The sequence below is a fragment of the Mustela erminea genome, chromosome 18, assembly GCF_009829155.1.
Source record: "Mustela erminea isolate mMusErm1 chromosome 18, mMusErm1.Pri, whole genome shotgun sequence".
In the NCBI taxonomy this organism is placed as follows: Eukaryota; Metazoa; Chordata; class Mammalia; order Carnivora; family Mustelidae; genus Mustela; species Mustela erminea.
In genome coordinates this window covers 60,989,191-61,016,942 of record NC_045631.1, presented here as the reverse complement: position 1 = coordinate 61,016,942, position 27,752 = coordinate 60,989,191, and the positions used below count along the sequence as shown (strand labels likewise).

The 27,752-nt window shown below is 64.1% G+C and overlaps 3 protein-coding genes across 9 annotated transcripts; 2 read left to right on the top strand and 1 right to left on the bottom strand.

The window, feature by feature from the left end:
- Positions 1–6,693: 6,693 nt before the first annotated feature.
- DUS1L (dihydrouridine synthase 1 like) lies at positions 6,694–13,076 on the top strand. 4 transcript variants are annotated; one of them, XM_032322156.1, is made up of 14 exons: positions 6,694–6,766; positions 8,085–8,331; positions 8,811–8,919; positions 9,336–9,386; positions 9,702–9,814; positions 10,298–10,380; positions 10,528–10,631; positions 10,825–10,969; positions 11,086–11,182; positions 11,273–11,361; positions 11,743–11,888; positions 12,166–12,203; positions 12,481–12,556; positions 12,666–13,076. In XM_032322156.1, the coding sequence occupies exons 2-14, from the start codon at positions 8,095–8,097 to the stop codon at positions 12,803–12,805; spliced, it is 1,428 nt and encodes a 475-aa protein (XP_032178047.1). In that variant the 5' UTR covers positions 6,694–6,766; positions 8,085–8,094; the 3' UTR covers positions 12,806–13,076. The 4 variants fall into 4 exon arrangements, with proteins under 4 accessions (XP_032178047.1, XP_032178049.1, XP_032178045.1 ...); XM_032322158.1 differs by lacking the exon at positions 6,694–6,766 and adding an exon at positions 7,409–7,510 and having other exon boundaries at positions 8,844–8,919; XM_032322154.1 differs by lacking the exon at positions 6,694–6,766 and adding an exon at positions 7,409–7,510.
- Positions 13,077–13,295: 219 nt separating this feature from the next.
- GPS1 (G protein pathway suppressor 1) lies at positions 13,296–18,564 on the bottom strand. Of its 2 annotated transcripts, none has more exons than XM_032322148.1 (14): positions 18,463–18,564; positions 17,512–17,604; positions 16,746–16,927; positions 16,082–16,246; positions 15,861–15,996; positions 15,678–15,755; positions 15,493–15,553; positions 15,019–15,104; positions 14,702–14,796; positions 14,429–14,534; positions 14,266–14,346; positions 14,036–14,173; positions 13,815–13,949; positions 13,296–13,726 (listed from the first exon to the last, which is right to left on the bottom strand). In XM_032322148.1, exons 1-14 carry the CDS (start codon positions 18,562–18,564, stop codon positions 13,652–13,654), a joined length of 1,533 nt encoding a protein of 510 aa, XP_032178039.1. In that variant the 3' UTR covers positions 13,296–13,651. The 2 variants fall into 2 exon arrangements, with proteins under 2 accessions (XP_032178039.1, XP_032178040.1); XM_032322149.1 differs by having other exon boundaries at positions 15,493–15,550.
- Positions 18,565–18,571: 7 nt separating this feature from the next.
- On the top strand, positions 18,572–22,527 carry RFNG (RFNG O-fucosylpeptide 3-beta-N-acetylglucosaminyltransferase). 3 transcript variants are annotated; one of them, XM_032322171.1, is made up of 8 exons: positions 18,572–18,929; positions 19,420–19,483; positions 19,973–20,075; positions 20,201–20,354; positions 20,583–20,671; positions 20,784–20,949; positions 21,420–21,502; positions 21,589–22,527. In XM_032322171.1, exons 1-8 carry the CDS (start codon positions 18,648–18,650, stop codon positions 21,668–21,670), a joined length of 1,023 nt encoding a protein of 340 aa, XP_032178062.1. In that variant the 5' UTR covers positions 18,572–18,647; the 3' UTR covers positions 21,671–22,527. The 3 variants fall into 3 exon arrangements, with proteins under 3 accessions (XP_032178062.1, XP_032178061.1, XP_032178063.1); XM_032322170.1 differs by having other exon boundaries at positions 19,390–19,483; XM_032322172.1 differs by having other exon boundaries at positions 18,573–18,929; positions 19,435–19,483.
- The last annotated feature ends 5,225 nt before the right edge of the window (positions 22,528–27,752 follow it).

Below are 27,752 nucleotides of genomic sequence, written 5' to 3'. Positions count from 1 at the left end.
ACTTGTGATCTCTGTCTGTCAAGTGAATAAATAAATCTTAAAAAAAAAAAAAAGAAAAAGAAAAACTGGAAAGAGAAATCGGTGTCAGAGCTGAGAGCGCAGCACCATGCTTGGCGGGCGGCCGGAGCAGGGACGAAGGCACCGACGGCTCAGATGAACCTTCAGACACTGCAATGCGGGCAAATGAGAGGCTCAGCAGAATAACGGAAGCAATGCATGCCAGAGTGAAAATCCGCGGAATAAGATGCAGAACAACAGAAATTTAATGAACCCAGAGCAAGTTCTTGGAGGAGATCAGCAGTGCGCAACCCTTAAAGCAGACCGAGCCAGAAGAGGAGTGAAGACCCCAAGAGCCGGGGTCAGCAATGGGAGGGGACGTCCCCGAGACCCCACCCATGCCGGAGAACCACAGACAGTTTCATGCCACACGACCGCGCAGCCCAGGTAAGGTGATGAAATCCCACCCCGGACGAAGCCAAGAACGAGTCGCAGCCCGAGTGACCCTACCTGCGTGGGAGACAGTGAGTTTGCGGCGAACACCTGTCCGCAGAGATAACTCCAGTACGGAACGGCCAGTTCTGCGGGACGCGTAGGAGAAAAAGCGTCCCTCTAGACGCTCCCCGAGTTCCGGAAGGGAGACCAGTCTCCGCGCGTGCGATTCCGTTTGCATGGAATAGTTCGGGGATGTGTCGTCTGCTCGTGCTGCCGTAACACGACACAATGGACTGGAATTCATCACAGCCGGGAAGTCCACGGTCAAGGCTCCTGCCGGCGCAGTTCCTGGGGAGCGCTGTCCTCCTGGCTCGCAGCTGCCTTCTTGCTGACCTCCTGCAGCACAGAGCGAGCGCACAAGTCCGGTGTGGCTCCTCTTCCTGTACGGGCACAGCCTGTCTGCTGAGGGGCCACTCTTAGGGCCTCATTTCGCCTTTAGCACCTCCTTGAGGGCCCTGTCTGCAAATACTGTCCCTTTGGGGATTAGGGCTCCCCCATGAATGTGGGGGACACAATCCACTCCACAGCAAGAGTGTAATGTGCACATTTGCTACGAGGCCAGCATCCCCTTGGTACCAAAGCCCGACGTTACAGGAAAGCTACCAGTATCCGTCACGGTCATGCTAGCAAAACATCGGCATTTTAGCCTGCGGAGTCACGCATTAAGGGGGAATACATCATGACCAATTGGGGTTTATCCTCGGAATTCAAGGCTGGTTGGACTTTCAAAAATCAATCACCGTAACTCACCACATTAACGGCCGAAAAGGATCATCTCACTGGATGCAGAAAACAGCATGTGCTGAACACAGAGACGCAAAGCCTGCCCTGGGTTGGCGGGGGCAGCTCTCCGCCCGCTAGAGACGCGAGACCCCTGCGCCGGGTAGACAGCAAGATGCAGCCGCCTCGCCCCTAGTGGCTGCAGAGCAGGCGTCCCCCTGCGACGGGGGACAAGGCAGAGACTAACCAAAGGCGTCCAGCGGAGAAGGAAGGAATGACACCGGCCCTGGTTGCAGGCAACATGGTCCCCCGCGCGGAGACGCTGACGGACCCTCCGGAAACCTGTTAGATGGAGGCGGTGAGTTGGGACGACCCCAGCAGAGACGGGGTCTGAGCCCGTCACGCAAGTACTGACAAGGGACACGAACGGCAGACGCTGCCGTCAGCAAGTCAGCGCCAGTCGCCCCTCAGAGAAGGCAGAGCTGGGGGAGCGCGACGGAAGATGGGCGCGGCCCTGCTGAGCCAGGTGAAGGGAGCGGGTGCGGAGATGTGCCTCACTCGGGGCCGCAAAACTCAGGGCTGATGTGTCCATTCTCCCCAGAATGAGCATTACGGGTTTGTTTGTTTTAAGATTTTAACTTGAAGCAATCTCTGTACCCAACATGGGGCTTGGACTCAAGACCCAGAGACCAGGAGTCCCATGAGCTGCGCCGGAGCCACCCGGGCACCCCCCAGCCCGCACACATCGTACAGCCTTGATCGAAATCCCGGCAGCCTGTCTGGATGGACACGCGGACCCGAAAGTCAGTTCCCATGGGATGCGCTGGAGAGCGGCGGGGTGGAGAAGCTGCGGTGCCTGATTCCAGGACTCCTCAAGCTTTATTACAAAGCTGCAATAATCAGTGTTTACTGACATCAGGACACAGAAGTAGATCCATGGAGGGGCACCTGGGTGGCTCAGTGGGCTCAGGGTCCTGGGATCCAGCCCAATGCTGGGTTCCCTTCTCAGTGGGAGCCTGCTTCCCCCCACCCCCTGCCTGCCTCTCTACCTACTTGGGATCTTTCTCTGTCAAATAAATAAATAAAATCTTTTAAAAAGATAAAAAACAAATGAAATAAATAAATAATAAAACTATAAAACTTTACAAAGTAAATATAGGATAAAATGTTTGTGAACTCAAGTTAGACAAATGTTTCTTTTTTCTTTTTCTTTTTTTAAAGATCTACTTAGTTATTTGACAGAGAGAGAGGGAGAGAGAGACAGCGAGACAGGGAACACAAGCAGGGGGAGTGGCAGAGGGAGAAGCAGGCTCCCCGCCGAGCAGGGAGCCCGATGCGGGGCTCGGTCCATGACCTGAGCTCAAGGCAGACGCTTAACAACTGAGCCATCCAGGCGCCCCTAGACAAAGGTTTCTTAACTAGGATACCAAAAACATGATTGATAAAAGAATACATTGTTACATTTATCAAAAGTTTGACTATCTTTGCTCTTTGTCTTTTTTTTTAAGTAGGTGCCACACCCAGCAGGGAGCCCAACACAGGGCTTGAACTCATGACCCTGAGATCAAGACCTGAGCCAAGATCAAGAGTCCAGTGCTCGGGGTGCCTGGGTAGCTCAGTGGGTTAGGCCTCTGCCTTTGGCTCAGGTCATGATCTCAGGGTCCTGGGATGGAGCTGCACATCCGGCTCTCTGCTCGGCAGGGAACCTGCTTCCTCCTCTCTCTCTGCCTGCCTCTCTGTCTGCTTGTGGTCTCTCTCTGTCAAATAAATAAAATAAGAAATCTTTAAAAAAAAAAAAAAAAGAGTCTGATGCTCAACAGACTGACTCCCCAGGCGCCCATTTCTACTCTTTGAAAGATACTGATCATAAAAAATGAAAAATAAGTCACAGACCACTGGATCTATGTCTAGAACATGTAAAGAACTCTCAAAATTCAACAAAAAGGAAACAAACATTTTAATTTTTAAAAATCAGCAAAGAGGGGTGCCAGTTGGCTTAGTTGGTGGAGCATGTGACTCTTAATCTTGGGGTTGTGAGTTCAAGCCCTGTGCTGGATGTAGAGATTATTTAAAAATAAAATCTTTAAAATTTTTTTAAAAATTTGAATGGGCGAAAGATGTGAAACAGATCAAAGGAACAGACATAACATTTCATAATTAAGAACACAATGAGAGAGGTGCCTGGGGGGCTCAGTCAGTGAAGCCACTGCCTTTGGCTCAGGTCATGATCTCAGGGTCCTGGGATCGAGCCCCGCATCGGGCTCTCTGCTCAGCGGGGAGCCTGCTTCTTCCTCTCTCTCTGCCTGCCTCTCTGCCTGCTTGTGATCTCTGTCTGTCCAATAAATAAATAAAATCTTTTAAAAAATAAATAAAGTCTTAAAAAAATAAAAGAATATTAAGTATTGGAGGATATGGACCAGCTAGGACGTCCCCGTGTCGCTAGCGGAAACATGAAACGGTGCTGGCACTGGAAAACAATTTGGCAGTTTCTGAGAAAGTGACACGTTCAGCTACCATTTGAGGCGACCATGCCACTCCAAGCATCTATCCAAGAGAAGCAGAGTCTGTGTCCACACAAAGACTTGTCCACAAGCCTTTCTGTAGCCCAAAGCCGCACACACGGAGTCCTCTGTCACAGGTGAAGGGTCGGGTGGACGGCGGCTTGTCTGGACCGAAACACTGCCCGGCAGCGAGTGAGGCCCGCGGATGCCCAGGACGGCGTGGACGGGCTCAAGACGCTGCCGCTGAGCGCAGACCCCGGACCAGGAGAGTCCACGCAGCATGAGTCCATTTCTGCAAAATGCCGGAATGACGAGGCAATCTCTAGGGACAGAAAACAGATCAGTGCTTTCTAGGGACGGGGGTTGGGGGGGCAGGAGGCAACACGAGGGGGTCATAAATATTTGCATTTTGGTTTTTTAAGTTCCATTTATTCATTTGACGGAGAGAGAGAAGTCACAGGTAGGCAGAGAGGTGGGGAGCGGGGGGGCGGGGCTGGGGGTGTTGTAGGTCGTTTCTGTTTTCCGGGAGTTTCTACATAGACAGTGACAGCAAAAGGAGGCATTTTCTTTCTTCTGTTCCTGTCTGGACGCCTTTTATGCCTCTTTCTTGCCTTTGGTGCCGGGAGAACCCCAGGACTATTTCGAGTAAAGAGAGGCAGTAGCCTCCTTACCTTGCCCCTGATCGGAGGGAAAGGCCCCAGACTCTTACCGATGTGGTTGCTGCTAGCTGCACGATTTTTGTAAACAAATTTTTAAAAAGATTTTATGTATTTATTTGAGAGAGCACACAAGCAGGGGGGAAGGGTAGAGGGAGTAGACCAGGGAGCCCTACACAGGACTTGATCCCAGGATCCCGAGATCATGACCTGAGCCGAAGGCAGACACTTCACCCACTGAGCCACCCAGGCGCCCCCTAAACTAAATAATCTTTAAAGAATGTTTCCAATCGACTACGGGGCACTTTTAGATGACAGGCTGTAGAAACTCTGGGTTCTGAACCCCCTGCTCCAACCCAACATAGTGTCGCTCTTGGTGCTGGTGTTGCTTTACGTAGCACCGCGCCTGGATGGTGGGTTCTGTCAAGCCTGTCCCCTCCGGTGTGGCCACTGGGATATCTGCCAGGTTGTTTGTTTCTTAAGTAGACTCCACACCCTGCGTGATCAAAATTCTCGAGCTGTGTGGACAGAGCCAGCTGGGTGCCCCGGTCTCCACCGCTTCCCTGGGTCAGTACAGCTTAACGACCGTCCGTTACTGGTCAGAAGGCACGTAAGCATCGTGAACCAGCGTCCCCTGGAGGGGCTGCGTCCTTTGCCGACAGTTCTGCGTGGGTTGGGGACGTATTCCAAGTCCTAGCAGTCCGCAGGTCAGCCCTGGTTTTTGTTTTGCTGGTGCGAAGCTCAAATGCAGCCAGAGAAGTGTGGAGCTGGGAGCGCAGCCTGGCCCCGGCGCAGCGCACACGCGGCCTTGCCGGCTACTGGGCACCGCCGGCGGCTGCCCCAGTGGCTGCTGTTTTGTCCACTGAGTCTCCTTGTTGAATTTCTGGCTGGACTGTCCTTGCTTCAACCAGTCCTGTGGCCTCGGGCAGCTGGGTGTCCAGCTCGCCGTGACTGCAATTTTCTCAACAAACACCCTGGGAGGCTTTCTAATCAGTCCACCCCTTGTCGGGTCCTGGAGGCCCACCGGACTCTGGCGGAATCACCAGAGGGTGGGAGGAAAGGCAAGGCACTCCTTCCCGAATCTTGACAGCAAGATAAAGAGTGAGAGAGAGGGCGAGCACAAGCAGGGAGAGCCGCGGCAGAGGAGCACACCCGGGAGAGCCGCGGCAGAGGAGCACAGCCCCCGCAGAGCAGGGAGCCCGATGTACGCTCGAACCCAGGACCGCGGGATCATGACCTGAGCCGAAGGCAGACGCTTCCCCCAACTGAGACCCCAGTCACTCCCTTTTTTTTCTGAAAGATTTTATTTTTGCAGCCAACATGGGCCTTCATGTGACCCCAAGATCAAGGGTCACACCCGGCCCCTGGCTCCGCTGACCAGCCAGCCAGGCCTACTTGATGCTCGTAACTTCCGTGTTTAATCGCTCCTAAATGTTGTATGTCTTTGGTCAGGAGTCCCGGAATGGGGGGCACCTGGGAGAGAGCTTGTGCTCTCTCTGTCGAGTAAATAAATAAACAAAATCTTAAAAAACAAAGGGTCCTGGAATGGTTGCTTTAAACGATTCGTCCTGTTAGAAACGTTGCTTTTTTGGGAAGGCATTTGGAAAACTCCTCCATCTGCGGTTCCAGAAATCCTGCCCACGGAGGTAGTTTTAAGTTTTCTAGTTACTGTATTTTTAATGACTGCATGGCACTGATTTCGGGGTTGTTTTGTGTGGTTTTTTTTTTTTAAGATTTTATTTATTTATTTGACAGACAGAGATAACAAGTAGGCAGAGAGAGAGAGGAGGAAGCAGGCTCCCCGCTGAGCAGAGAGCCCGATGCGGGGCTCGATCCCAGGACCCTGAGATCATGACCTGAGCCGAAGGGAGAGGCTTAACCCACTGAGCCACCCAGGCGCCCTTGTTTTGTGTTTTTAGTAAGATTTACTTCCTTATTCTGGGCAGGCGGGAGGGAAGGGGCGGAGGAGAGCAAAAAATCCGGGGAGACCCCCACAAGGGGCTCCATCCCGCGAACCCGACCCCCGCAGCTGAGCGCAAACCACGAGCGGCCGCTCGACCCAGGCGCCCCCCAGGCGCCCGCACGACCTTCCTCTTCATAACGTGCTGAAGCGAAGAACGGTCCCGTGCACCCGGAATCAGCACCCCCAGGTCCAGGACCGAACGCTCGCGCCTCTGCCCCTCCCCGAGCGTCCGCAGCCGGCGCAGGTCGCGCTCCCGGCACGTCCCGGCCCTGACCGGCTGCGTCCCGGCGCGGCCCACCCCGCGGACCCGGCGGAAGTGCTCGGGGCGCTCGTCGTTTCGGTCTGGGCCTGTCCTTCCTCCCGCCCGACCTTCGGGGACGCGGCCGTATTCACGGCCGGAACGAAACGCCGGCCCCGTCCCTCCACACTGTCGGGTTCGTGCGCGGGGGCCCGCGAATTAAAGCACGGCTCGCGCGGCAGGCACGGGCAGGGCTTCGGGCGCTAGCGGCGGGGAGGGGCGCGCACGGCCCCCGGCGGGGAGCGAGCGGGTTTCGAAAGCCGCCGGGGGCAAGGCCCGCCCGCAGCGGCTCCCGCGCGCAGCTCCCGCCGCGACCACCCCCGACTCCCGGCTGCGCCTGCGCCAGCCCCGCGGCGGGGAGCGCCCTGCGCGTGCGCGCTGCGTTCCAGGCGGGTTAGCCGCGCGCGCACCCCGGCCGGGCCCCGGAAGTGCAGGGGTGGGACCCCGCGGACGGCAGCACTTCCGGCCTGTGGGGGCCCCCGGAGGCCTTTGAGCACCCGGCCGAGGCGGGGGACTTGCGGCCCTTTCGGGAGGCAGAAGCGGGAGCCCGGAGTGGAAAGCGGGCGCCGGGCGAGCCGGGCCTCGGGTCTCCCTTCCCCGCCCAAGCGCGCTGTGGCGGGGCCCGGCCGACCTCCGGCCTCTGACCTCCGACCTCGCGGGGCGGGGCTCCTCCGCGACCGGGCGCGGTTTCCCGGGGACGCGTTTCCCGCCGCACCGCGGGCCGCCCGGACCGCCCTGGAGGAGGCACCTTCCGGCGGCCCCGGCGCGGAGCCCTGGGCCGGGCGGCGGCCCCGGCGTGGCGGCCTGCGGGCAGCGAGGGAGCCCCCGCCGCGCCCTGGCTCCCAGAGGCCCGCCGGCGGTCCGGGAGGGGCCCGGGCAGGTGGGTGTCCCGCGGGTCCGGCCGGGCGCCCGCGCGAGGCGGCAGCGACGGTGACAGCGCCTCGGCGCCCCGCGCGCCCGCGCGCCGGGCACTTCCCCGTGGGACCTCCCCGTGGGACCTCGGTCGGGCAGTGCCGGGCCCCCCAGGGGCGCGCTCGGTCGGTGCCAGGCCGGTGACTGCTTCGGGACCGCGGAGCTCGGTGCGCGGGGTCGCTGCCCCCGGGGGTCCGCTGGGGGAGGCAGCGGGGCCGCGGCTGCTGCGGCGGCCTGTGGGGAAGGGCGGCTGCCGCGAGGGCGTCCGGCCGGCACCGGTGCGACGGCCGGCCAGCGCGCTGAGGCGTTCGCTGTGCGGAGCAGGTGGGCAGGGCACCTCCCTGACCGAGGTGTCCGGGGGAGGCAGGACGAGGACAGCGCGTCCCTGGCTCTTGGGCGCACTGGCGAGCGGGTGGGGACGCGGCGCCCGGAGGCCACGGCCTTGGGTCTGCAGCAGCGGTGACCCTGATGGCTGTGTCTGCGACCGTCAGGCTGCCCTGCCGCTCCGCCCCGTGGCCGACCCTTGGTCTCCCCCTTTTCAGTGTGGAGGCGATGCCAAAGCTGCAGGGCTTCGAGTTCTGGAGCCGCACCCTGGGGGGCGCCCGCCACGTGGTGGCGCCCATGGTGGACCAGAGTGAGCTGGCCTGGAGGCTGCTGAGCCGCCGGCACGGGGCCCAGCTCTGCTACACCCCCATGCTGCACGCCCAGGTCTTCGTCCGCGACGCCAACTATCGGAAGGAGAACCTGTACTGCGAGGTGTGCCCCGAGGACCGGCCTCTCATTGTGCAGGTGGGCAGGGGCCTGGCCGGGAGTGCCAGGTGCCGCATCTTTCCAGAACCAACTTCCGGGGGTGGTGGGGCGGGCATGCTCTGGCGAAGCTCCGGGCTTCCCGGGGCTCCTGGGGCTGGTCTTGCAGAGATGGACCCCTTCCCGGGGCGCCGGCTCAGTGTGGGTGAGGGGACGCCGTGAGTGCGAGACTGGCAGCCCCTCCCCCCTCCCCTGCCCGTGTGCCACGTGTGCGCTCGTTACCGGACGCTGCGGAGGAACGCTCTGCTCTCCTGAAGTCCGGGAGGCCAGCGTAGTGTCCGTTGGGACGGACGTGCCTCTGTGACGTCCCCTCCTCGTGGTGTGGGCCCGTGTCGTCGCGTGACCGTTACAACAGGATGCCATCCTGCAGGCGGCCCCGGGGACCCTGAATGTCCTGTGGGACCGGGGAGCTGCGGTCCCAGGGTTTGTGTCGGGCTCACGCCACCACCTGTGTCTCCCAGTTCTGTGCCAATGACCCGGAGGTGTTTGTCCAGGCGGCTCTCCTGGCTCAGGATTACTGTGACGCCATCGACCTGAATTTGGGCTGCCCGCAGATGATAGCCAAAAGAGGTGGGTTCAGCCGCAGGTCGCTGTGCGGAGCACTGCCTTGTGGGGGGAGGGCAAGGCCCTAAACCACAGGGGGCCCCCCTACAGACCAGGGTGTGGACACGACCAGGGGAGGGCCTGCACTCCGCTCCTGGTGGCGTCCCGGTCCTGTCTTTGCTCCTCCCTCGAGTGACAGGGTTCTGCGGGCCTGAGGCTCGTCGCCCCCTTTAGTGCCTGGGGAGGATGAATGTCCCCCCACCCTGCCGCTGTCCGCCGTTGGGACCGCTCCCCGGCCTGGGGCACAGACACTGTTCTTCGCTGAGTCTGGGGGGTTGCTGGTTGGCCAGACGTGGTGGGCGTCCCACTCCAAGCCCTTAGCTCCAGCAGCCGGGCACGCAGCCCCCAGGTGTGATGTGGCAGGACCGTCTGCTCTTTCGCAGGTCACTACGGTGCCTTCCTGCAGGAGGAGTGGGACCTGCTCCGGAGAATGAGTGAGTTGGCTGCGCGCTGGGGCCGGGGGCGGGGATCAGGCTGGGTCGTGGTTGGTAAAGGAGCCCCAGGGTCGTGGCGGGTGAGTCCTGGACGCTGTACACTTGCGGCTGCAGGAGGGGCGGGGAAACCACTGCCCCGCGCCAGCCACTCCCCTTCGAGCCCGACAGCGAACTGGACAGCGGGAGCTGGGGGCAGGGGTCCCGGCCCAGCCCTGCATTGCCTTGGCAGACGGGAGCTGGTGCGAGGCGGGGCGCCCCGCGGCCGGCCCAAGGCGAACAGCACGCGTGTCAGAAGCCGATTCTCCTTTTCCCCAGTTCTCCTGGCCCACGAGAAACTCGCTGTGCCCGTCACGTGCAAAATCCGAGTCTTCCCGGAGATCGACAAGACCGTGAAGTATGCCCAGATGCTGGAGAAGGCTGGCTGCCAGGTGAGGGGGCTGAGGGCTCGCAGGTCCGCGCCCTACTCCCCTGCCTCCTGTCCCCTGCACCCTGAACCAGGCAGGGAGGGGTCCTTGCCCCCAGGAGCTCCCTTGAGGCGCCGACTCGCCAGGGAGGGCCAGAATCGTGGTGACCACGAGGCAAGGCCTGGTGAGGGTGGGGGAGCTGCGTGTTCCCGAGGAGGAGGCCGGTCCTGGGAGGGGCCAGGCCTCAGCTGCCCGCCCCTACCTGACTCCAGCCTTAAAGTCAGGTTGGTGCCCCCCCAACACCTTTGGACCTGGCGTGCTGCCACTTCATGAGGAGCGGCCCTCGAACAAGGTGCCGCCTCGCTTCTGCACACCGGCTGGATCCGTGGGGCACGGGAGCCACAGGCAGCAGCCCCCAGCTGCAGCCCAGGGTACTGGGCACGTGAGGCCCAAGGGTTGGTTTGGGGTCTGCGGTCACAGCACAGTAGAGCCAGGCCTGTGTTCTAGCTGCTGACCGTGCATGGGCGCACCAAGGAGCAGAAGGGGCCCTTGTCGGGCACTGCCTCCTGGGAGCACATCAAGGCCGTGCGGTGAGTGTGCGAGGGGGCCGCGCTGCCCGAGCTGGCAGGGAGCCGTGCGGTGGGGTCGGAGGGAGTGTGGGGGCTGGAGCTCTCTGCCTGGTATGAGGGACGAAGAGACACGGTTCTCTGCTGAGCGTCTGCCCCTGCTCCCGACAGGAAGGCAGTGGCCATCCCTGTGTTTGCCAACGGGAACATCCAGTGTCTGCGGGACGTGGAGCGCTGCATCCGGGACACAGGAGTCCAGGGGGTCATGAGTGCAGGTGAGGCAGGGCCGTGGCCGATGGGCCACAGCTGATGGGCCACGGAGGGGCTGGGCCCCATCGGGTTGCCCGGGGCCCGTGCTGGCCTCACTCCCAGGCCTCGGCTGCCCGTGGCCTGAATGGTGGGGGGCCACCCCTCCGGGGACGTGAGCGCCTGCCGCCTTGAGCCCTCCTTCCCCCCGATTCTCCCCAGAGGGCAACCTGCACAACCCCGCCCTGTTTGAGGGCCGCAGCCCTGCCGTGTGGGAGCTGGCCGAGGAGTATCTGGACATCGTGCGGCAGCACCCCTGCCCCCTGTCCTGCGTCCGCGCGCACCTCTTCAAGCTGTGGCACCACACGTAAGTAGCTCAGCTCTCTGGAAGCGTGTGTCGGGAGAGCTCGCTCCCGAGTCGGGTCTGTGTGCCGGGCAGGGGCTCGACCTGGGGGCGGCTCGGGGATGGAGCCTTTGTCTCAGGCTGCAGGTGCATCAGCAGCTCCGGGAGGAGCTCGCCAAGGTGAAGACCCTGGAGGCTGCCGCGGCCGTGAGCCGGGAGCTGAAGCTGCGGTGTCAGGCAGGTGGTGGAGCCGGCTGGGGGCGGGGTGGCCGGGTGGGCGGCGGGGCAGCCGGGCTCTGTGACCTGGGTTGCTCTGGGCTTCTGCAGGAGGATATATCCAGGCAGAAAGAGGGAGAGAAGCCCTCCGGTGGCTTGCCTTTCTTCCACTGGATCTGCCAGCCCTACCTGCGGCCAGGGTGAGCTTCCCACCAGCCCACGGGCCGGGGTACACACGGAGGAGAGGGCACCCCGCTCCCTGCACCGGGGCCTGGCGGGCCTTCTGCAGCCCTGGTGGAGGGTGCTGGCGGCTCGGCTCGGTCTTGGGATGCCAGCTGTCCCCTAAGGTGATTCTCTTAAGCGGACCCAGTGGATTTGTCCTGGGGGCAAGTGGCAGGCACCCCTGAGCTTCCCCTGGGTCCCTGTGGCCGTGGCTGGGCTGTCATCTGGGGCCACTCAGACCCAGCCACGGCCCCGGGAGCCCAAGAGCCGAGCTGTGGGGCGCTGTACACGTCCTGGGGCGCGGGCTGGTGGGTCACCCCTCCACGGGGCCGGCTCTGCCCGCCGCCCTGCCCTTCCAGGCCCACGGAAGGGAGCAGGGAGAGTGGGGGTGCGCGCAGCAAGCGGGCCCTGGAGGAGGAGGAGGGCGGCGCCGACGTCCTGTCCAAGAACAAGCAGAAGAAGCAGCTGAGGAACCCCCACAAGACCTTCGACCCCTCGCTGAAGCGTAAGCTGTTCTCCCTGTGGGGCCCCAGGGGCTGCTCCCCAGGCCGGGGGGCACGCAGTGGCAAGGGCCTGCTGGGAGCCAGGCTGCCACGGTGAGTGACCGCGGCCCGGCCTGCCCCCTGCTCCCCTGGCTGCTGCTTGGAGGTGGGGATGGGCTTTGGGGCCACCCTCCGGAGAAGGTTCTAGTGGCAGGCACCTAGTACGCGGTGGGGGCACGTGTGCTGCGTCCTCGGGCCGGCTCCCGGCTTCACCAACACCTGCTTCTGTTCTTTTCTCAGCAAAATACGCTAAGTGTGATCAGTGTGGAAACCCGAAGGTGAGTCTGGCCGTGCTGCCTGGGCCAGAGCTCAGCATTAGGGGGCGGCGGGCGGGGTGGTCCCCGCTGACACTGCCCAGGACCTGTCGTGCAGACGTGGGGGGCAGCCCCAGGGAGGATGGCTGTTTGCCTGCCTCACGACAGCCGCTTGCGGTGTGGAAGGCAGGGCCTGGGCCAGGCTGCAGCCCGCCGGTGCTCCTGGCCGACCCTGGGCTTTGGGGGGCTGGCTCAGGTGGAGGGGCCTCAGCCGCAGGCTCACCGGCTTCCCCGCATCCAGGGCAATAGGTGTGTGTTCAACCTGTGCCGGGGCTGCTGCAAGAAGCGAGCGTTCAGAGAGGCCGCGGACTGCCCAGGTAAGGGGTGCCTCTGCCGCCCGCACCCCCCCCCCAGTCCCAGCCCCCAGCGGGCAGTGGGACCCTCAGCCTCCTGAGCCCCAGCACCCTCTTCCTCCTCTGCCGCCAGGTCACGGATTGCTTTTTAAAACCAAACTGGAGAAGTCTCTGGCCTGGAAGGGGGCCCCGTCCAGGCTGCAGGAGCCCCAGCCAGCAGGACCCGGGGAGCCAGGCGGCCTTCCTGAGGTGGTGGGCAGCGCCCTGGCCTGAGGGGCAGCCAGAGCCGGACACAGCGCCTCCCCAGGCCCAGGGACTGCCGCTGTGACCTCTACGCGTCCCACTTAAGGAAATGCCTTTACTCAGGGAGCCTCCCGCTACTCAGCGCGGAAGGAAGAGCTGGTCTCCCCTCGGCCGACGCCAGGAGCCCAGAAATGCTGCACCGGGGAGCAGGCGCCCAGGCTGGACCTGCCCCCTCCCTGCAACGCGTGTGTTCAGAAGTGAACAATAAACGTGCATCTCTGAAACGATGCAGAGAACCAGAGACGGCGTGAGCAGCCCCGGGGCCTGCGAGACCTGGACGCGAGGCTGGGAGGGCGGAGCCGCTGCCTTGGGAAACCCCTAAAGGAGGGGGCGTGGGCTGGCCTCATCCCCCTCCCCGCCACCCGGCCTGTGTAATGGGGTGGGGAGCCCTGACCCCAAAGCCTGACCTCACGGAGATGGGCCTCGGAAGCCCTTTTAGCGGAAAGGAATGGCACCAGGGAATGTTCTCAGGCTGCCCTTTAATGGACTGACGTTGAACTTGCCTGCACCCTCGGTGACACAACAAGGGGGCTGGGAGTGCTGCTGGGGGTGGGGGTGACACCGGGAAGTCACACGGGTGAGCCCTGCCGGTCTCTCCTTCCGGGAAGGGCCTTGAGCAGCAGCAGCCCGCCTCGCCAGGGCACAGCAGGGGGCGAGGGAACACTGGACACCCCGGCGGGGGGCCCTGCATAGCAGGGGCCAGGGGGGTACACAGGCCCCTCCACAAGTAGCGGGTGAGCCGTGGGAGCCTGTGTGTCGAGGCCGTGGGTGGGGGCGGGCAGGGCACGAGCAGGTCCTGGAGGCCAGTGGGCGCCCTCACATGTTGGTGCTCATTCGGGACTGGCTGTTGGCCGGCGTCAGCTCCCCCTGGCTCCCTTCTCGGGGAGGGGACTGGGGTGGAGACGGGGCTGCTCAGCCCAGGGGACGTGTGTGTGCCCACCCTGCTGCGCGTCCGCACGGGGGCCGCCCCTGCCCTCACCTTGACGTGAATCTGATTGCGCAGCACGGCCGCCCGCAGGATCATGGCTTTGGCGCGTCTCTGGAACTCCTTCCCCATCAGCAGGGACTTCTCGAAGGTCGTGCTGCGCTGGTCCACGTCCCGGGCGTACAGGATCTGCGGCGGAGGGATGGGGTTCAGCAGTGCTCCCCACAGCCCAGGGGCCCTCCCTGCACCCTCGGCCTTGGCCCCGGGCCGGCCACCTTGCTGTGGGAGTCGATGCGGGCGTTGATGAGCCCCTCCAGGATGAGCTGCGTCAGCTCGTCCTCCAGCGCCGCCACGGTGGTGTTGAAGGCCGCGGCCATCTTGTGCATATCCGCCGACACGTAGGGGCTGAAGTACTGCGGGGCCGGGGCCGGGGCCGAGTCAGCCGCTGGGGACTCCCGAGCCCTCCCGCAGCGCCCCGCCTCAGCCTCCGCACCCCCGCGTCTACCTGGATGAGGGCGCGGTTGCGGATCTGGGTGTACAGCGTCCTGACGTGGGGGGCCAGGTACATGTCCAAGAGCAGGTTGTCCTGGTGAGGGGACCCGCTCAGGCACCGCTGCTCCCCGGCCCCCCCGGCCCCGCCCCCGCCCCCCGGCTGGCCGGTCCCTCACCTTCATCTCATCCAGCATCTTCAGGCACGAGGCGTACTTGGACTCGTAGAATTTGAAGATGATGTCGCGAACCTGTGGCTCCAGCTCCAGGAACAGCTTGAAGGAGCTGCAGACGCACGGCCCTCAGAGCCGGCCCGCACCTGCCCTGACGGGCACCTGCGCCAACGGCCGAGGGCCCGAGCCCCCCCAAAGGCCTGCCCGGCGCGAGTCCTCACACTTCCGGAAGGGAGCAGGCCGGGGGCGCGCAGGGCCGGCACCCCACCCCCCACCCACCTGCTGGAGATGACGTTGCGCTGCAGTTCCTGCCGGTCAAACGTGGCCAAGGCACACAGGCCACCGTAGACGGCCACGTTGCTGGGAGAAAGCAGCTAAGGGCAAGAAGAGTTGGGACCAGACACCCGGGGTCACTGACCATCAAGACAGAATCCAAGGAGAAAACAGACACGAGGCTGGGTCACCGCTGCCCCACGCACCACCCACCACCCACCTGAACGGGGCGTCCCCTCAATAAAGAGTGTAACCCATGAGTCCTCCCCCTGCTTCTGGAGTCCCAGCAAGAGCGCGTCCCCACACAGCCTCCGGTCCCTCACCTCGGGGAAATCGCAGTGATCGAACGAGGCCAGCAGGAAGCACTTGGCGGCCTGCTTGTACTTGCGCGCGGCCAGCTCGGCCAGGCCTGCGGGGCGGGGGGCAGGGGGGGCAGAATGAAGCCCGGAGCCCTTGCCTCCCCCACCCCAGCTGCTTCCCAGGGTCAAGGACAGGGACTCTGGTCAAACGTGGCCACACCCAAGCCTGGCCTGGAGAAGCCGTGCGCAGCAGAGGCGGGGACTCCTACGAAAGAGCCCCAGGCCCACCCGGTAGCCACACCTCCGTCCCTGACCACTGGCCGCGCACTGGCCTCCCCGCCCAGGACCGTGGCCTGGCGGGCACCCCTGGGGCGGCTCGGACGTTTCCTCCGCAGCGATGAGGCCCCCCGCCCTGGCAGTGAGAACTGACATCAGACCCGCACACGCCACCCCAGCGCTGGGCTCCGCGGTGGCGTCCTCCCGGCCCAAAGCCCTCACCGGCAGCACACTTGAGCTTGGTGAGGATCGCCTGGGTCTGGCTGTCCCGCTCCCCACGCTGCTGCAGGGGAAAGTGGGACACGTCAGCCACCAGCCTCCACACCCTGGTCCTTTCCTGGGCCCCGCCCACCGGGGCGCAGCGGTCCGGGGACCAGGTCCGAGGACAGTGGGGATGCCGCCGTTACCTCGGCAATCTCCGGGGTGGACTCGGCCTTGCTCACGTAGCTCAGCACGTGAGACCAGTTCTGCAGGTAGACGCTGACCTGGCGGGCAGGTGGGGTGGGCTCAGCTGGGGCGCCCCCTCCTGGCTCAGGGGCAGCACTGCCCCCGCAGCCCTTCCAGCCGCCCACCCCCCAGGCAGGGCCCACCTTGATGACGTTGAGGCACATGTTGATGACGTGCTTGGCGCTGGTGCAGTAATCCCGGGCCCGGGAGTAACACTTGAGGGCGTTGCTCAGGTCCCCACAGTCCAGATAGTGGTCACCCAGGTCGTCGTGGCCGCGCCTGTAGGGCCAGACGTGAGCGGACCTGGCCCAGGGCCACAGGGGCCTTGCCGGCCGCCAGCCTTCCGGCCTCCCAAGAGCAGCACCTGATGCTCTCCTTGATGGAGTTGCCCTTGTAGTTCTTGAGGTCCGTGTCCAGCTTCTCCAGCTTCAGCAGAGCCTTCTTCCGAGTGGCCTCCACCCAGGCCGTGTCAAGGGGTGGCGGCTCCACGCCACTCTCGGGGATGGTGTCCGGTGCATTCTGCAGCTCCCTGAGGGAGTGCTCAGCCGTCAGGGGCCGAGGCGCAGGCAGGGGGGTGTCCCCCGGGGGCCCCTGCCCAGCCCCTGCCGAGGGAGCGCCCAGGCAGCACAGGAACACGGGCCCACAGCCTGGAGCGCACGCCCGCCGGGAGAAGGCATGTGTGTGCGGCCATGCGCAGAGGAGAGCAAGGTGTCCTCTCCAGGAGACCCGCTTCCCGCCAGGACGTCTACGCGCCCTGCGCACGCAGAGAAAGGCCAGGGCGGCGCAGAGAGCCCCACGACAGGGTGACTGAGAACCTGGCCTGTTTTGCCATTCATCGCCCTGCCTGGCTTCAACAAAGAAGGCCATGTCCCCACACGGAGGCAGGGACGCTATTAAGTGCCCACACGGGAGTCGGGAGCACAGGAAGGCCCTGCCCAAGCCGGACCCAAGGGCACACACCACGCCCAGTCCCTGGAGTCTGCTCCCACCAAGGGCCCTGTCTCCTCTGGCCAAGCCCTGGGTGTCACCTGGTAGCCTCCGAGAGCTTGCGGTGAATCTCTTCATACATGTCCACATTGAAGGTCCTCTGCACAAAGGACAGGGCCATCTTCAGGGCTTCCGCCCGCAGTGGGGGGCAGTGGTCGGCAATGAACTGCAGCCGCTCGATGCGCATCAGCCCGCTGTAGCTGGCCGCATACTGCTCCAGATCCTGAAGTCGGGGAGGCAGGAGTGGACGGAGGCTGTGCAAGGCGGGACCCCAGATCCCAAGTCCTGGCGGGTGAGCCAGGAGCAGGACCCAGACACTGACCCTTCTGCGGTATCCGAGAAGCCCTACACCCATGGCAAGAACGACGAGATGTTCGGGCGCCAGCCAGACGGCTCTCCGGTGCCGGCAAAGGCCACCTGGCGTGAGCCAGGGCGGGGGCCTCCAGGGTAGAGCTCTGCCTGGGGCGCTGAGGGGGCAAATGGCCAGAGCCAGATGGGCCTGACTCTTGACTGCCAGTCCCCAGGCAGAGCGGTCAGGAGGCCGTGCTGCAGGCTGGGCGCCAAGAAAGACCTGTCCTGGGTCTGAGGAGAGCCGCGCGTGGGCTCTTGCCCCATGAAGAGAAATGGGGCACACGGTCTCCGGCTGGTCTACCGCCCCCCAAGACCAGTGGGCAACCGAACAGCCTAGAGGTTTCTGGGTCAGAGAAAAGCATGGCTTGGGTGGGGGGCCCCGCCTACCCCCCGCCCCAGGACTGACACCCCAGGCCCTCTGCTGCCTGCCTTAGGACCGCGGGCAGGGTTCCTTACCAGAGTAGGGTTCTCCACCACGTAGTTGACATCGGACGCATTCTGCGGGTCCTCCTGGGGGTCCACATCGATCTGCATGGGCTCCACGGCCCCCTGCAACACAAGCGGGCATTTGGCACTCGAACCGGACTGACCAGGAAGGGCAAGAAACCCTCACTGTGCCCTGAGTCGGGCTCTGCCCGCGGTGCCACGTCCCCAGCAGGCTCCTGTCCTGGGGATCCTGTCTGCGCGATCCTGTCCGGGACCCAGTCCGGAGGCGCTGGCCGTCCCTGACCGTTCCCCAGCCCGGGTCCGGCGCCGCCCCCCGCAAGCCCCGCAGCCGCAGAGCGAGAGCCCTGGCGCCCTCTCCACCGCGGGTCTCCGGGGCCGGCAGCGGCGCGGGGGGGAGGGGGTGCCCCTGCGGTCCCTTCACGGCCGCAGCCACCGTCCTGACGCTGCTTCTCCGAGCCTCAGGCAGCGCCCGGCAGCGGGGGCGGCGGGCCCGGGCGGCGGCGGGACAGTGTCCTGGGGCGCGCCCCCCCCGCGCTCGCTCGCTCCGGGGCCCCCCGGCCTGCACGGTACCTCGTGAAGCAGCGTACGGGCCGACAGGCTGCGCTCAGGCTGAAGTCCCCGGCCGAGCGGGGCAGGACGAGGGCCGACCTACCGCTGTGAGGGGCGCGGCACAGAGCGGTCCCTGGCGAGGCGGCCGCGCTGGGGGCCGGGCTGCCCCGCATCCTGTCCTGACTCTGCACCCCCCGACCCTGACACACAGCCGGCCTGCGGCCGAACGGAGAGAGCGTTAGCGCCGGGCCGGGCTGCCGGGCCCACGGCGGGGCCCCTGCGCGAGGCCGCGGGGCGGCGGGGAGGGGAGGCCGCGCGGGGGCCCGGCCCCGGCCCGGCGGCGACGGGGGTGGGGGGGCGGGAGCAGCGGTGCGGGAGGGCGCGTTGGGGTCGCCGGCCGCGGCTCGTTACCTGCAGGTTAAACACCTGAACCGGCAGCGGCATCTTCACCGACCCCGCCGCGGCGCGCCGTCCACTTCCGGGGCAGCGCCGTCCACTTCCGGGGCAGCGCATCCGGGTCGCGGCGGGCGGGGCGGCTCTTAAAGGGGCCGCTGCGCGGCCTGGGCCCGGGCGGTGCCCGCGGGTCCCGCGGCCGCATGAGCCGCGCGCGGGGGGCGCTGTGCCGGGCCTGCCTCGCGCTGGCCGCGGCCCTGGCCGCGCTACTGCTGCTGCCCCTGCCACTGCCCCGCGTACCGGCGCCGGCCCCTGCCAGGGCTCCCAGTCCGAGCCCCGGCCGGCGGGGGTCCCCAGCCCGACCCGCCTCCGTCCCCCGCCTGCGGCCGGACGACGTCTTCATCGCTGTCAAGACCACCCGGAAGAACCACGGGCCACGCCTGGGGCTGCTGCTGAGCACCTGGATCTCCCGGGCCCGCCAGCAGGTGGGCCTCGCCCCGGGATCCCCGATCGCGGCACCCCATCCCCCGATCCCACAGCCCGGATCCCGACCCCGGACCGCAACCGTCCGCGCCCCCTACACCCCTGTCCCCGCAAGGGCTGCCCCGGAGACCCCATCCCCGGGACCCCCTGCCCACTGCTGTGTCCCCAGAGTGATGGCCAGACCCTCACTCTGAGTCTGTGGGGACCCAAGCACGGCGGTCCTCCCACCTGGGTGGGTTCTCTCAGCTGACACTGGACCAAGACCCCACAGACGTCCTGTGAGAGCAGGCCAGGCCCCAACCGCAGCAGGAGACACTGGGGACAGCAGCAGGCCGTCGCTGGGGAAACCCCCCCCACACCCCTCCGCCCCGACCCAACCCCAGTGTCCAGGCCCGTCCTGGGCACCCTCTTATCCTGAAGCTCCATCTCCGAAGCCCAGCTCACCCAGGGGCATCTCTGCAGCTCCATTCGGGTCCCCCTGGGGCCTCACAGGTTGTCTCTCCCCAGACCTTCATCTTCACGGACGGGGATGACCCTGAACTGCAACTCCGGGCAGGTGAGCTCACTCCCCAGCCTGCGCGCACCAGGCCCCCTCATGGATCCTCTGGTGCGGTGAACAGAGGTCTGGGGCGGGGTGGGGGGCGTCGCTTGCCCTGGGTCACACAGCTGGTGGAGAGCAGGGCCAGCATCCAGGCCCCCTACACACACGGGCCGGGCTCTGCCTCCCGCAGCCCTGGCAGGCCTCCCAGGGCCTCGGGCCAGAGCCACAGTCCCCAAACGGTCCCGAAGACGCTCCAGCAGAGGCCACTGTTTCCTGGCAGCTCCACGTCCTCTACCTGGGGCGGCTTTCCGTTCACAGTGGTGCAGATGGTTGTCACCGGTCTGGGCCCTGTGGGTCAGCAGCCGGCCAGGGCTGCGCGGTTGGACCCAGCCTGGGGGCTTCGAGCAGGGTGAGGTGGCCATGCCCGCTGGGCAGCCCCGTTTTGCCCTGATCACCATGCGGTGGGCTGGCGCTCACGCCTCCCGCGTTTCCCGCGCCCGGCAGGCAGCCACGTCATCAACACCAACTGCTCGGCCGTGCACACCCGCCAGGCCCTGTGCTGCAAGATGGCCGTGGAGTACGACAAGTTCATCGAGTCCGGACGCAAGTATGTGGTGGCCTTGCTCCGGTGCCCCCGGGAGAGCCCAGAGCCCACCCACGCTCGGGAGCCCGCAGGGGGAGGCCCCCAGCGGCACCAGCCCCTCACGCCAGAGCACCTCTCGCTGCTCCCAGGTGGTTCTGCCACGTGGACGACGACAACTACGTGAACCCCAGAGGCCTGCTGCGGCTGCTCTCCGCCTTCTCGCCCAGCCAGGACGTCTACCTGGGCCGGCCCAGCCTGGACCACCCCATCGAGGCCGCCGAGAGGGTCCCGGGAGGGGGCACCGTGAGTGCTGGGCCGGGAGCGCGGTTGAGAGCGCGGGGACCCCGCTGGGGAAGGGCAGCAGGGTGGCGAGTCTGGCCCATGCCGGGGTGGGGGCCCTTCAGGAGGTGCTGTGGGAGGAGCTGGGACCCTGGGAAGCCCCTCCCTTGTGTCCGGGGTGGGGGGCCCCCTGCCCTTTGTGCAGAGAGCAGCTGCGGACACAGCCCGGCTCAGCGTTTCTCTCCTCCTCAGGTGACCACCGTCAAGTTCTGGTTCGCCACAGGCGGAGCCGGCTTCTGCCTGAGCAGAGGCCTCGCTCTGAAGATGAGCCCCTGGGCCAGGTGAGGGCGGTGCGTGGGGGGCGTGGGGGGCCGGCCGCCCAGGCTGGGAGGCGGGCATGGTGGCGCTGAAGATGGAGGAGGCCCTGACCTGCTGGCCCGGGCCCCCCACCAGCCTGGGCAGCTTCATCAGCACCGCCGAGCGGGCGCGGCTGCCGGATGACTGCACCGTGGGCTACATCGTGGAGGGGCTGCTGGGCGCGCGCCTGCTGCCGAGCGCGCTCTTCCACTCGCACCTGGAGGACCTGCGGAGGCTGCCGCCCGACGCCGTGCTGCGGCAGGTACAGCCCAGCTCCCGGGCCTCAGCCCCCCCCTGCCCCCCGAGGTGCCTGGCCCTTGCCCTGGATCTCAGGCCCGTCACCAGGGCTCAGGGAAGCGTTCCCAGCCCCGCAGCGAACTTACTGCACACCGTGTGCTTGGCCTGCTGGGATCCTGGGGCCTGGGTACAGGGGCTCCTTTGTGAGGGGCCGGCCTGGATGCCCCAGATGGAGGGGGACGGTCCTGCCCTGGGCGGGGAGCGTGGGGGCTGGGCCGGACTTGGCCTGGGTGGGCCCTCCACCTACCCTGGCAGGTCGGGGAGAGGTCGTGCCCTGGGGGCCCTGGGATGGGGGGCAGTCCTGCCCTGGAGGGCCCCGGGGAGCCAGAGGCACAGCAGCCTCTCCTGGTTTGACTCCGGAGGCCAGAGGAGGGTGTGGGGGAAGAGCTGATCCTGGGAGTGACTTGTCTCTTCTCCCCTCCCGCCCCCGCTCAGGTCACCTTGAGCTACGGGGGTCCAGAGAACCCACATAACGTGGTGAACGTGAGGGGCTTCAGCCTGCAGCAGGACCCCACACGGTAGGCGGGCGGTGAGGAGGGCCTCTGGCGCTTCCCCCCACAACAGCTACATCGCAGTAGGTCTGACCTCCGCATTTCCTTCCCAGGTTCAAGTCTGTCCACTGCCTTCTCTACCCAGACACGGATTGGTGTCCTATGCACAAGCAGAGTGACCTCGCTGCTCGGTGACGCTGGACTCCCAACCCAGGGAGCAGGACCGTTGCTAACCCTTTCCGCTCTTGGCTCTCTTAGCTGGCCACAGCCACGTCCAGGGAGATGGGGTGCTGCAGGCTTCCCCCAGAGCGCCCCCCCAGAGCCCCTGGTGGGCCGGGTGACCGAGCTCTCTGGGTGAGCGGCCTGCCCCCGCACCAGGGGTCCAGGCTGTGCGTGTGCCAGCTGCCGCAGAGAGCGGGAGGTGTAATGTGGCTCCTCCTCGCAGCGCAGCCCCCGAGGTGTGCTCCCGCAGGAAAGGGGTCTACTCTGGGACCTAGCGGCCTGGGAGGAGGCTGGCTTCTGCTCCCAGGGCCCCATCCTGCCCTCCTCACCCTGCTGGAGAGGGGGTTCCGGGCAGACTAGGCTCCTTGAGTGGGCTCCAGGCCCAGGGTCGTGCGTGGGCTCCGTCGGCAGGCCATCCGTGGGCACGGAGGCTGTACCAGCAGGCCTGGAGCGGGGACCTGGCTGGTCTGAAGGCGCTGCAGTAAGGCCTCCGGCCAGCGGGCTCAAAACCCAGCTTACTTCTGCCTTGGGCATCGCCAGCTGGAGGCCGCCTCACCGGGTCTCTTCAGCCAAGGCCTTCATATCTCTCCACTCCGACCCACCACGCCATGCTTTTCCTCCCTGACCTCGCCCCCTGCTCCAAGTCCAGAAAGCAGCAGGGCCCTTCTGTTCTGGGCTCCCCCTGCAGGGCGGTGCCCCCACGCCTGCAGCCGACCCGCCTTAACTGTGCCTTTCCGTGGAAGAGAGAGCGGAATGAGGGAACTCGGCACTTTCGCCCTGGGTCCTGGCTGCGCAGTTGCTGGAAGTGAATAAAGGGGTGATTGTTATTCTCTGGCTGGTTGGCTTAATGGACCGGCCCGGCACCTGGCAGCTGAGCTGACAGGCCTCCAGCTGCTGGCCCAGGAAGGGTCTCTCCAGGCAACTCTGCGCCCCCCAGAGCCCTGCTTGCCAAGCCTTAACTGCCTGTGGGGCTCTCCCGTGGGGTCCCAAGCGCACAGCGGGGGCTGGGTGGCGGTTCCTGCAGGGAATGATGGACCCACCGCAAACCTGGCCCCGGAGGCTAGTCTTCCGTCTCGCCTGCTTCCTCATTCCTCAGCACACTGCGGGACAACTAGTGTGTGTGTGTGCGGGGGGGTACGGGGGCTGTACGTGAGTGTGGATGTGCGTGTGTGCAGGGCCGTGCATGAGCATGCGTGTGCAGGGCCATGCATGAGTGTGCGTGTGCGGACCGTGCGTGAACGTGCGTGTGCAGGCCGTGCGTGAGCATGCACACGTGTGTGTGTGCAGGGCCGCAGGTGAGGGAGCCGTGGAGGTGCCGATGCACATGCGTGGGGCAGGCAGGGAGCACCCAGACAGCAGCCTGGAGTCCTCGGACTGGTGTCCGCGTACGGTTCAATGGTGCTCCGCCAGGAGGAAGACACGTCCGGAGATCACTGAGAGTCCAGCGTTACGGGTTCCAGGCCCCAGGGCTGCCGACAGTCCCGGGAGGAGCCCCAGACTGAGCACCGTCGAGGCCGAAGGAGGAGCGCGGCGGTCCAGGCAAACGCAGGGAGTGGCGAACTTCAGCAAGTCTGAAACCTCGCGTTCTCGGCGCTGCGCGACTGTCACGGCAACCAGGGAGGGATCCACGGGGGAAACCGGCACCGGATCTCAGCCCCGGGTCAGCACCTCGCGGTGTGGTCCGCAGGCCGCGGCGTGAGGGTGTGCCTGAGGCTCCGTCCGCGGCAGGTGGGGGCTCCTGCCCCTTCCTCAGCCTCCGTTTCGCCCTCGCCTCAGCCTGGGCCGCGCCGTGCCCGCGGGGGACGTGTCTGCCGTGGAGAATCGCGCCCCTCCACCTCCGCTCTGTCTACACCGCTCACCATTCAGACGCCATCAAGTCTGAGCTGGTCACTCTGCTCTCCAAACCGTCCTCCAGGCTTGGATTTGCTGTGGGCTCGTGAGCCAAGCCCGAGCCGTTTCTCCCGCTCTGGCTGGGGTCTGAGTTCACGTCCACTCACTTGGGCCTTAAGGCTTTTCTCGTTAGCAGCCCCAGCACAGCCCATTTGTGTTGCTGGACTCGGGTTATGAAATTTTCCGACAGGCAGTTTCCCATTTTGCTTCAAACGTCTGTCCCCAGGTGCACGGTCGCACTGCTCGGGGTTCCCGGGGAGAGGATCCCGCGACCCCAGCCACACACCACGGCAGACAGGCGGACCGGGCGAGCTTGGGGCTGCGGGGGGCCGTCAGGGTGGAGGGTGAGACGGGCAGCCTGAGCCTCAGAGTGGGAACGGAGCCTGAGGACAGGTAGACATGGGCTCCAGAAGTCCAGGGGGTGGGAGATGCCAGCTGGGGTCCTGGGAGAGGGGTGCCCTTAGTCCCCGAAGCAGCAAGTTCGCATGGGACCCCTGTCACTCGGGAGGGAGCTTGCGGCAGGTCACCCAGCATTGTCCCTCCTCGGAACACCCCCTAACACCCCCGGACATAGAGCATGCCGTCCCCCAAGACTGGGACACTAGCCCAAGCTCCCAGACCGCAGGCCGCTCAGGCCCTCTGCCTCCCCGTGTCCTGTGCGCACAGAGCATAGACCCAGCACAGCACTGGATTGGCCCAATCAGCCCACTAGCTAGCTGGAGCCCTAGGCTGGGCCCCCTCAGAGACACAGACCCCCTCGCTGGGTCAGGAGGAACAGTCGTCCCCGGACCCCCAGCGGCCTCCAAGGTGGGGGGGGACTGGCCGGCTTCCAAAGCGGCGAGCGGCGTGGTCTGCCAGACCAGCTGGTGCCTTCGTTTTTCAGGGAGGACAAAAAGCCTGGAAAGAAACGCCAAAATATTTAGTTGTCTCTGAAAAATGCAAAAACCAGTAAAATGGATTTTTTTCTTTCTCCTTTATGGCATTTTACGCATAACAAAGTATGTCATACAATGGACATGCAGTAGACGAAGCATCAAAAAAAGTTAAAATTTTGTAAATTAAGTTTAAAAATTCAATCGCGCATCCCTGGACCTCCATCTAACATTTTTTTTGAACGAGTGTTTAATAAACGTCAGGACACCCCGTGTCCCTGCAGGCCAGGCCCCAGGCCAGCCCTGGAGGGACAGTGGGTCACAGAGCAGGCCAGCTGCTGGGGGCTGGGGGCCGGTGAACGGGGGCAGCTGCTGATGGGTGTGGGCTTTCTTGGGGCCACGAAAACCCCTGATCCCCAGTGGAAGGCTGTGCGTTTGCAGACTGGCTGCTCGATCACATTTTGCTTGTGATCTCAAGATCAGTCCTCCTGTCCTCATCCGACAGTGGAAGACCTGAGCATCCCCAGCCCAGGTCCCGGTCCGACTAGGCGAGGCCCCGCCTCCTGCCTCCGAGGCCCGAGGATGTGGTGGGTAGGGGAGGGTGTGCACGGAGGGTAGAGGGCTCCCACTCTGGGGCCAGAGCCACAGGGCCGAGTCCCCACTCCCAAGCAGTTCACACGACGCTGCTGAACCTTGTTTTCTCTTTTGTCAAACAGAATCTACCGGAAGGAACTGTGTTTCGATTGCTAGGGTTATTATCTCCGTGAATCCTGTGCGTGCCGGAAGGTCACACGCATCCCTCCAGAGCAAGGGCTCGGTATTAGCTAACTCCGTGTTTGTGGCGACGTCGTCCCACCGTGAGTAACAGGATTAGCCCTATTCTGGGATTCGATAGTAGTTGTGGTTACACAACTCTCCGAACGTAAGAAAAACACCGAATTGTACACTTCAACACCGGCCACTTTTTGATACAAACAATGTCTCCATAAAGACGTCGTTTAGGAAGTGAGCCAAGGTGAGATTCAGAGCGGGAGTGGCCCATATTTATTGCATAATTTCAATGTATTAACCAAAAAGTTCCCACAAAGAAATACCCCGTTTCAGGTGCTCTCACTGCCGAATTCTATCAAACATGAAGGGAAGAGGAGCAACATTACCCAAAACCTTTCAGAAATCGGGCTGAAGAGGACACTTTTCCTCATTTTGTGAGGCCAGTATAATGCTGGTACCAAAGTCTGACAAATACATTGCAAAAAAGTTGATCAGCCGAATCGAAACTTGGTATGGAAACACTAAGCACGTTAGTGGAATCCAAAATGCAACCTTGGAAAAGAACCGAGTTAAAGACTTCAAGACGGGCCATGGGGCTGCGGTGCGGAGACAGCAGGTGCCGCGCAGGCCCGCACACAGAGCCCGAGGGCCGGGAGGACAGCCCGGTGCAGGTGCACACGCCTACCGCCACAGGGGGCCACTAAGGTCTCCAGAGCAAGCCTACGGGGGTCTTTTCAACAAATAGGGCTAGAATCAGTCCATGAAGTCATTTGTTTTGACTTAAGAAAGAAAGAAAGAGAAAAAGCCAGCACGGAGGGTCAGCGGGATGGGCTGGGCGGTGGTGCGGTGAGGACCCTGCCCAAAATACGCGTTTGTTCACATGATGCGGCGATCGCGTGGGTCAGGGACCCAGGGCGCCCCTACCTCTGGGGCCACCATCCATGGCTTCCAAGTCCCCCGAGCGTCAGCGGTAACGCGGAGGCCGAGAGAAGGATGAGGAGCGCCGAGTCCAGAAGGGACACCGTCCTCTCCCTGCCCTCGCCGGCTCAGCAGGACGGAAGCGGGGAAGTGCGGAGGAGCCCTTCGGCTGGCCCGTGCCCCGAGCGCCGGACAGAGGGAGCAGGAGCCCCGGGGCTCTGACGCTGTGTTGGCGGCGGGGGCGGGGGTGGGGATCTTATGAAGCATCTACTACCTGTCGTTACCAGAGACACAAACTTCTGTCCCCAGCCAGCGGTAACCGTCTTGTTCCCGGCCAAGTTTTCCTGACGTGGAACAGGAAGCCAGGCCAGCAGCCGCCAAGAGGTTCTGGAAGAAAAAGAAAGAGGAAGAAGCAAGAAGGGCGCCTGGGTGACTCCGGTGGTTTGGTGACTGCCTCCGGCTCAGGTCCTGGTCCAGGGTCCTGGGATGGGGCCCCGCATTGGGCTCCCCCTGCTCTCTGGGGAGCCTGCTTCTCCCTCTCCCTCTGCCTGCTACTCCCCCTGCTTGTGCTCTCTCTCTCTCTCCCTCTCTGCAAATAAATAACTACAATCTTAAAGAAGGAGGAGATGCGGGAAAAGGCAGGGCGTGGAGGTCAGGGCCCTCTGCTCGCAGCTGCTGGCACGCACCCCTGGCAGGGGCAACGGGCCTCTGTCTTCTTGGAGGAAAGGACAGCAGCGCCGCCTTCTGAAAGCTCAGTTGTGGGGAGTCGCCCTGGTGAGGAGGGGTCTCCCCGGGATCCCGGCCTCCGTGCAGGGATGCATGGGCTCCAGCCACCACGCCCTGGCCACAGCCACCACCTCCAGGCAGCTTCACGGTGCCTGTGCCGGGCCCAGGGCCCCCCCGGCTCTGCAGCCCAGGCCTCATCGCCCCTGGCCTGGCCGGTGGGCTTCCCTCCCCAGCCCCACAGCCCTTGAGCCTCAGCAATGTCCTTCTTCCTGCCTGAGCCTGAGCTTGGGGGCCACCAGCCCCCGAGGCCACTTTCCTAGCTGTGCTCTGGCCAAGGCCAAGGTAACCGTGGCCCTAGAAGGGCACACAGTTCTCAGAGAGGTTCCTGGAAGAAACCTGAGGGATGCCTGGGGGGCCCAGTCAGGTAAGCATCAGGTCTTGATCTCGAGGTCGAGAGTTCAAGCCCCGCACTGGGCTCCAGGCTGGGCATGGCACCTACTTAAAAAATGAAATAAAATAGGGACGCCTGGGTGGCTCAGTTGGTTGGGCAGCTGCCTTCGGCTCAGGTCATGATCCCAGCGTCCTGGGATCGAGTCCCGCATCAGGCTCCTTGCTCGGCGGGTAGTCTGCTTCTCCCTCTGCCTCTGCCTGTGCTCGCTCTCTCGCCCTCTCTCTCTGATAAATAAAAATAAAATCTAAAAAAAAAAAAAAAGAAATAAAATAAAACAAAATAAAATAAAATAATAAATTAAAAGCTTGAAGCCACACAGAATGGCCTTGGGCCCCTAACCTGTCCCCTTAGGCCCCTTGCCCGGGAGAAAGGAGCAACAGCCCCAGATGCGGAGCTCTGGGAGGCCTCCGCAGGAGACGCCTCACCC

Bases quoted from the DNA above. Each gene is read 5' to 3' on its own strand.
- RFNG (XM_032322170.1), top strand. From the start codon at position 18,648: ATGAGCCGCGCGCGGGGGGCGCTGTGCCGGGCCTGCCTCGCGCTGGCC. The intron at 20,355-20,582 runs GTGAGTGCTGGG...TCTCCTCCTCAG, and splicing joins GGGTCCCGGGAGGGGGCACC to GTGACCACCGTCAAGTTCTG. The intron at 20,950-21,419 runs GTACAGCCCAGC...GCCCCCGCTCAG, and splicing joins CCGACGCCGTGCTGCGGCAG to GTCACCTTGAGCTACGGGGG.
- DUS1L (XM_032322156.1), top strand. From the start codon at position 8,095: ATGCCAAAGCTGCAGGGCTTCGAGTTCTGGAGCCGCACCCTGGGGGGC. The intron at 11,183-11,272 runs GCAGGTGGTGGA...GGGCTTCTGCAG, and splicing joins AGCTGAAGCTGCGGTGTCAG to GAGGATATATCCAGGCAGAA. The intron at 12,557-12,665 runs GTAAGGGGTGCC...CTCTGCCGCCAG, and splicing joins AGAGGCCGCGGACTGCCCAG to GTCACGGATTGCTTTTTAAA.
- GPS1 (XM_032322148.1), bottom strand. From the start codon at position 18,564: ATGCGCTGCCCCGGAAGTGGACGGCGCTGCCCCGGAAGTGGACGGCGC. The intron at 17,605-18,462 runs GTAACGAGCCGC...CTTGTGTTGCAG, and splicing joins TTCAGGTGTTTAACCTGCAG to GGGGCCGTGGAGCCCATGCA. The intron at 14,797-15,018 runs GTGAGGGACCGG...TCTTGCCCTTAG, and splicing joins ATCACTGCGATTTCCCCGAG to CTGCTTTCTCCCAGCAACGT.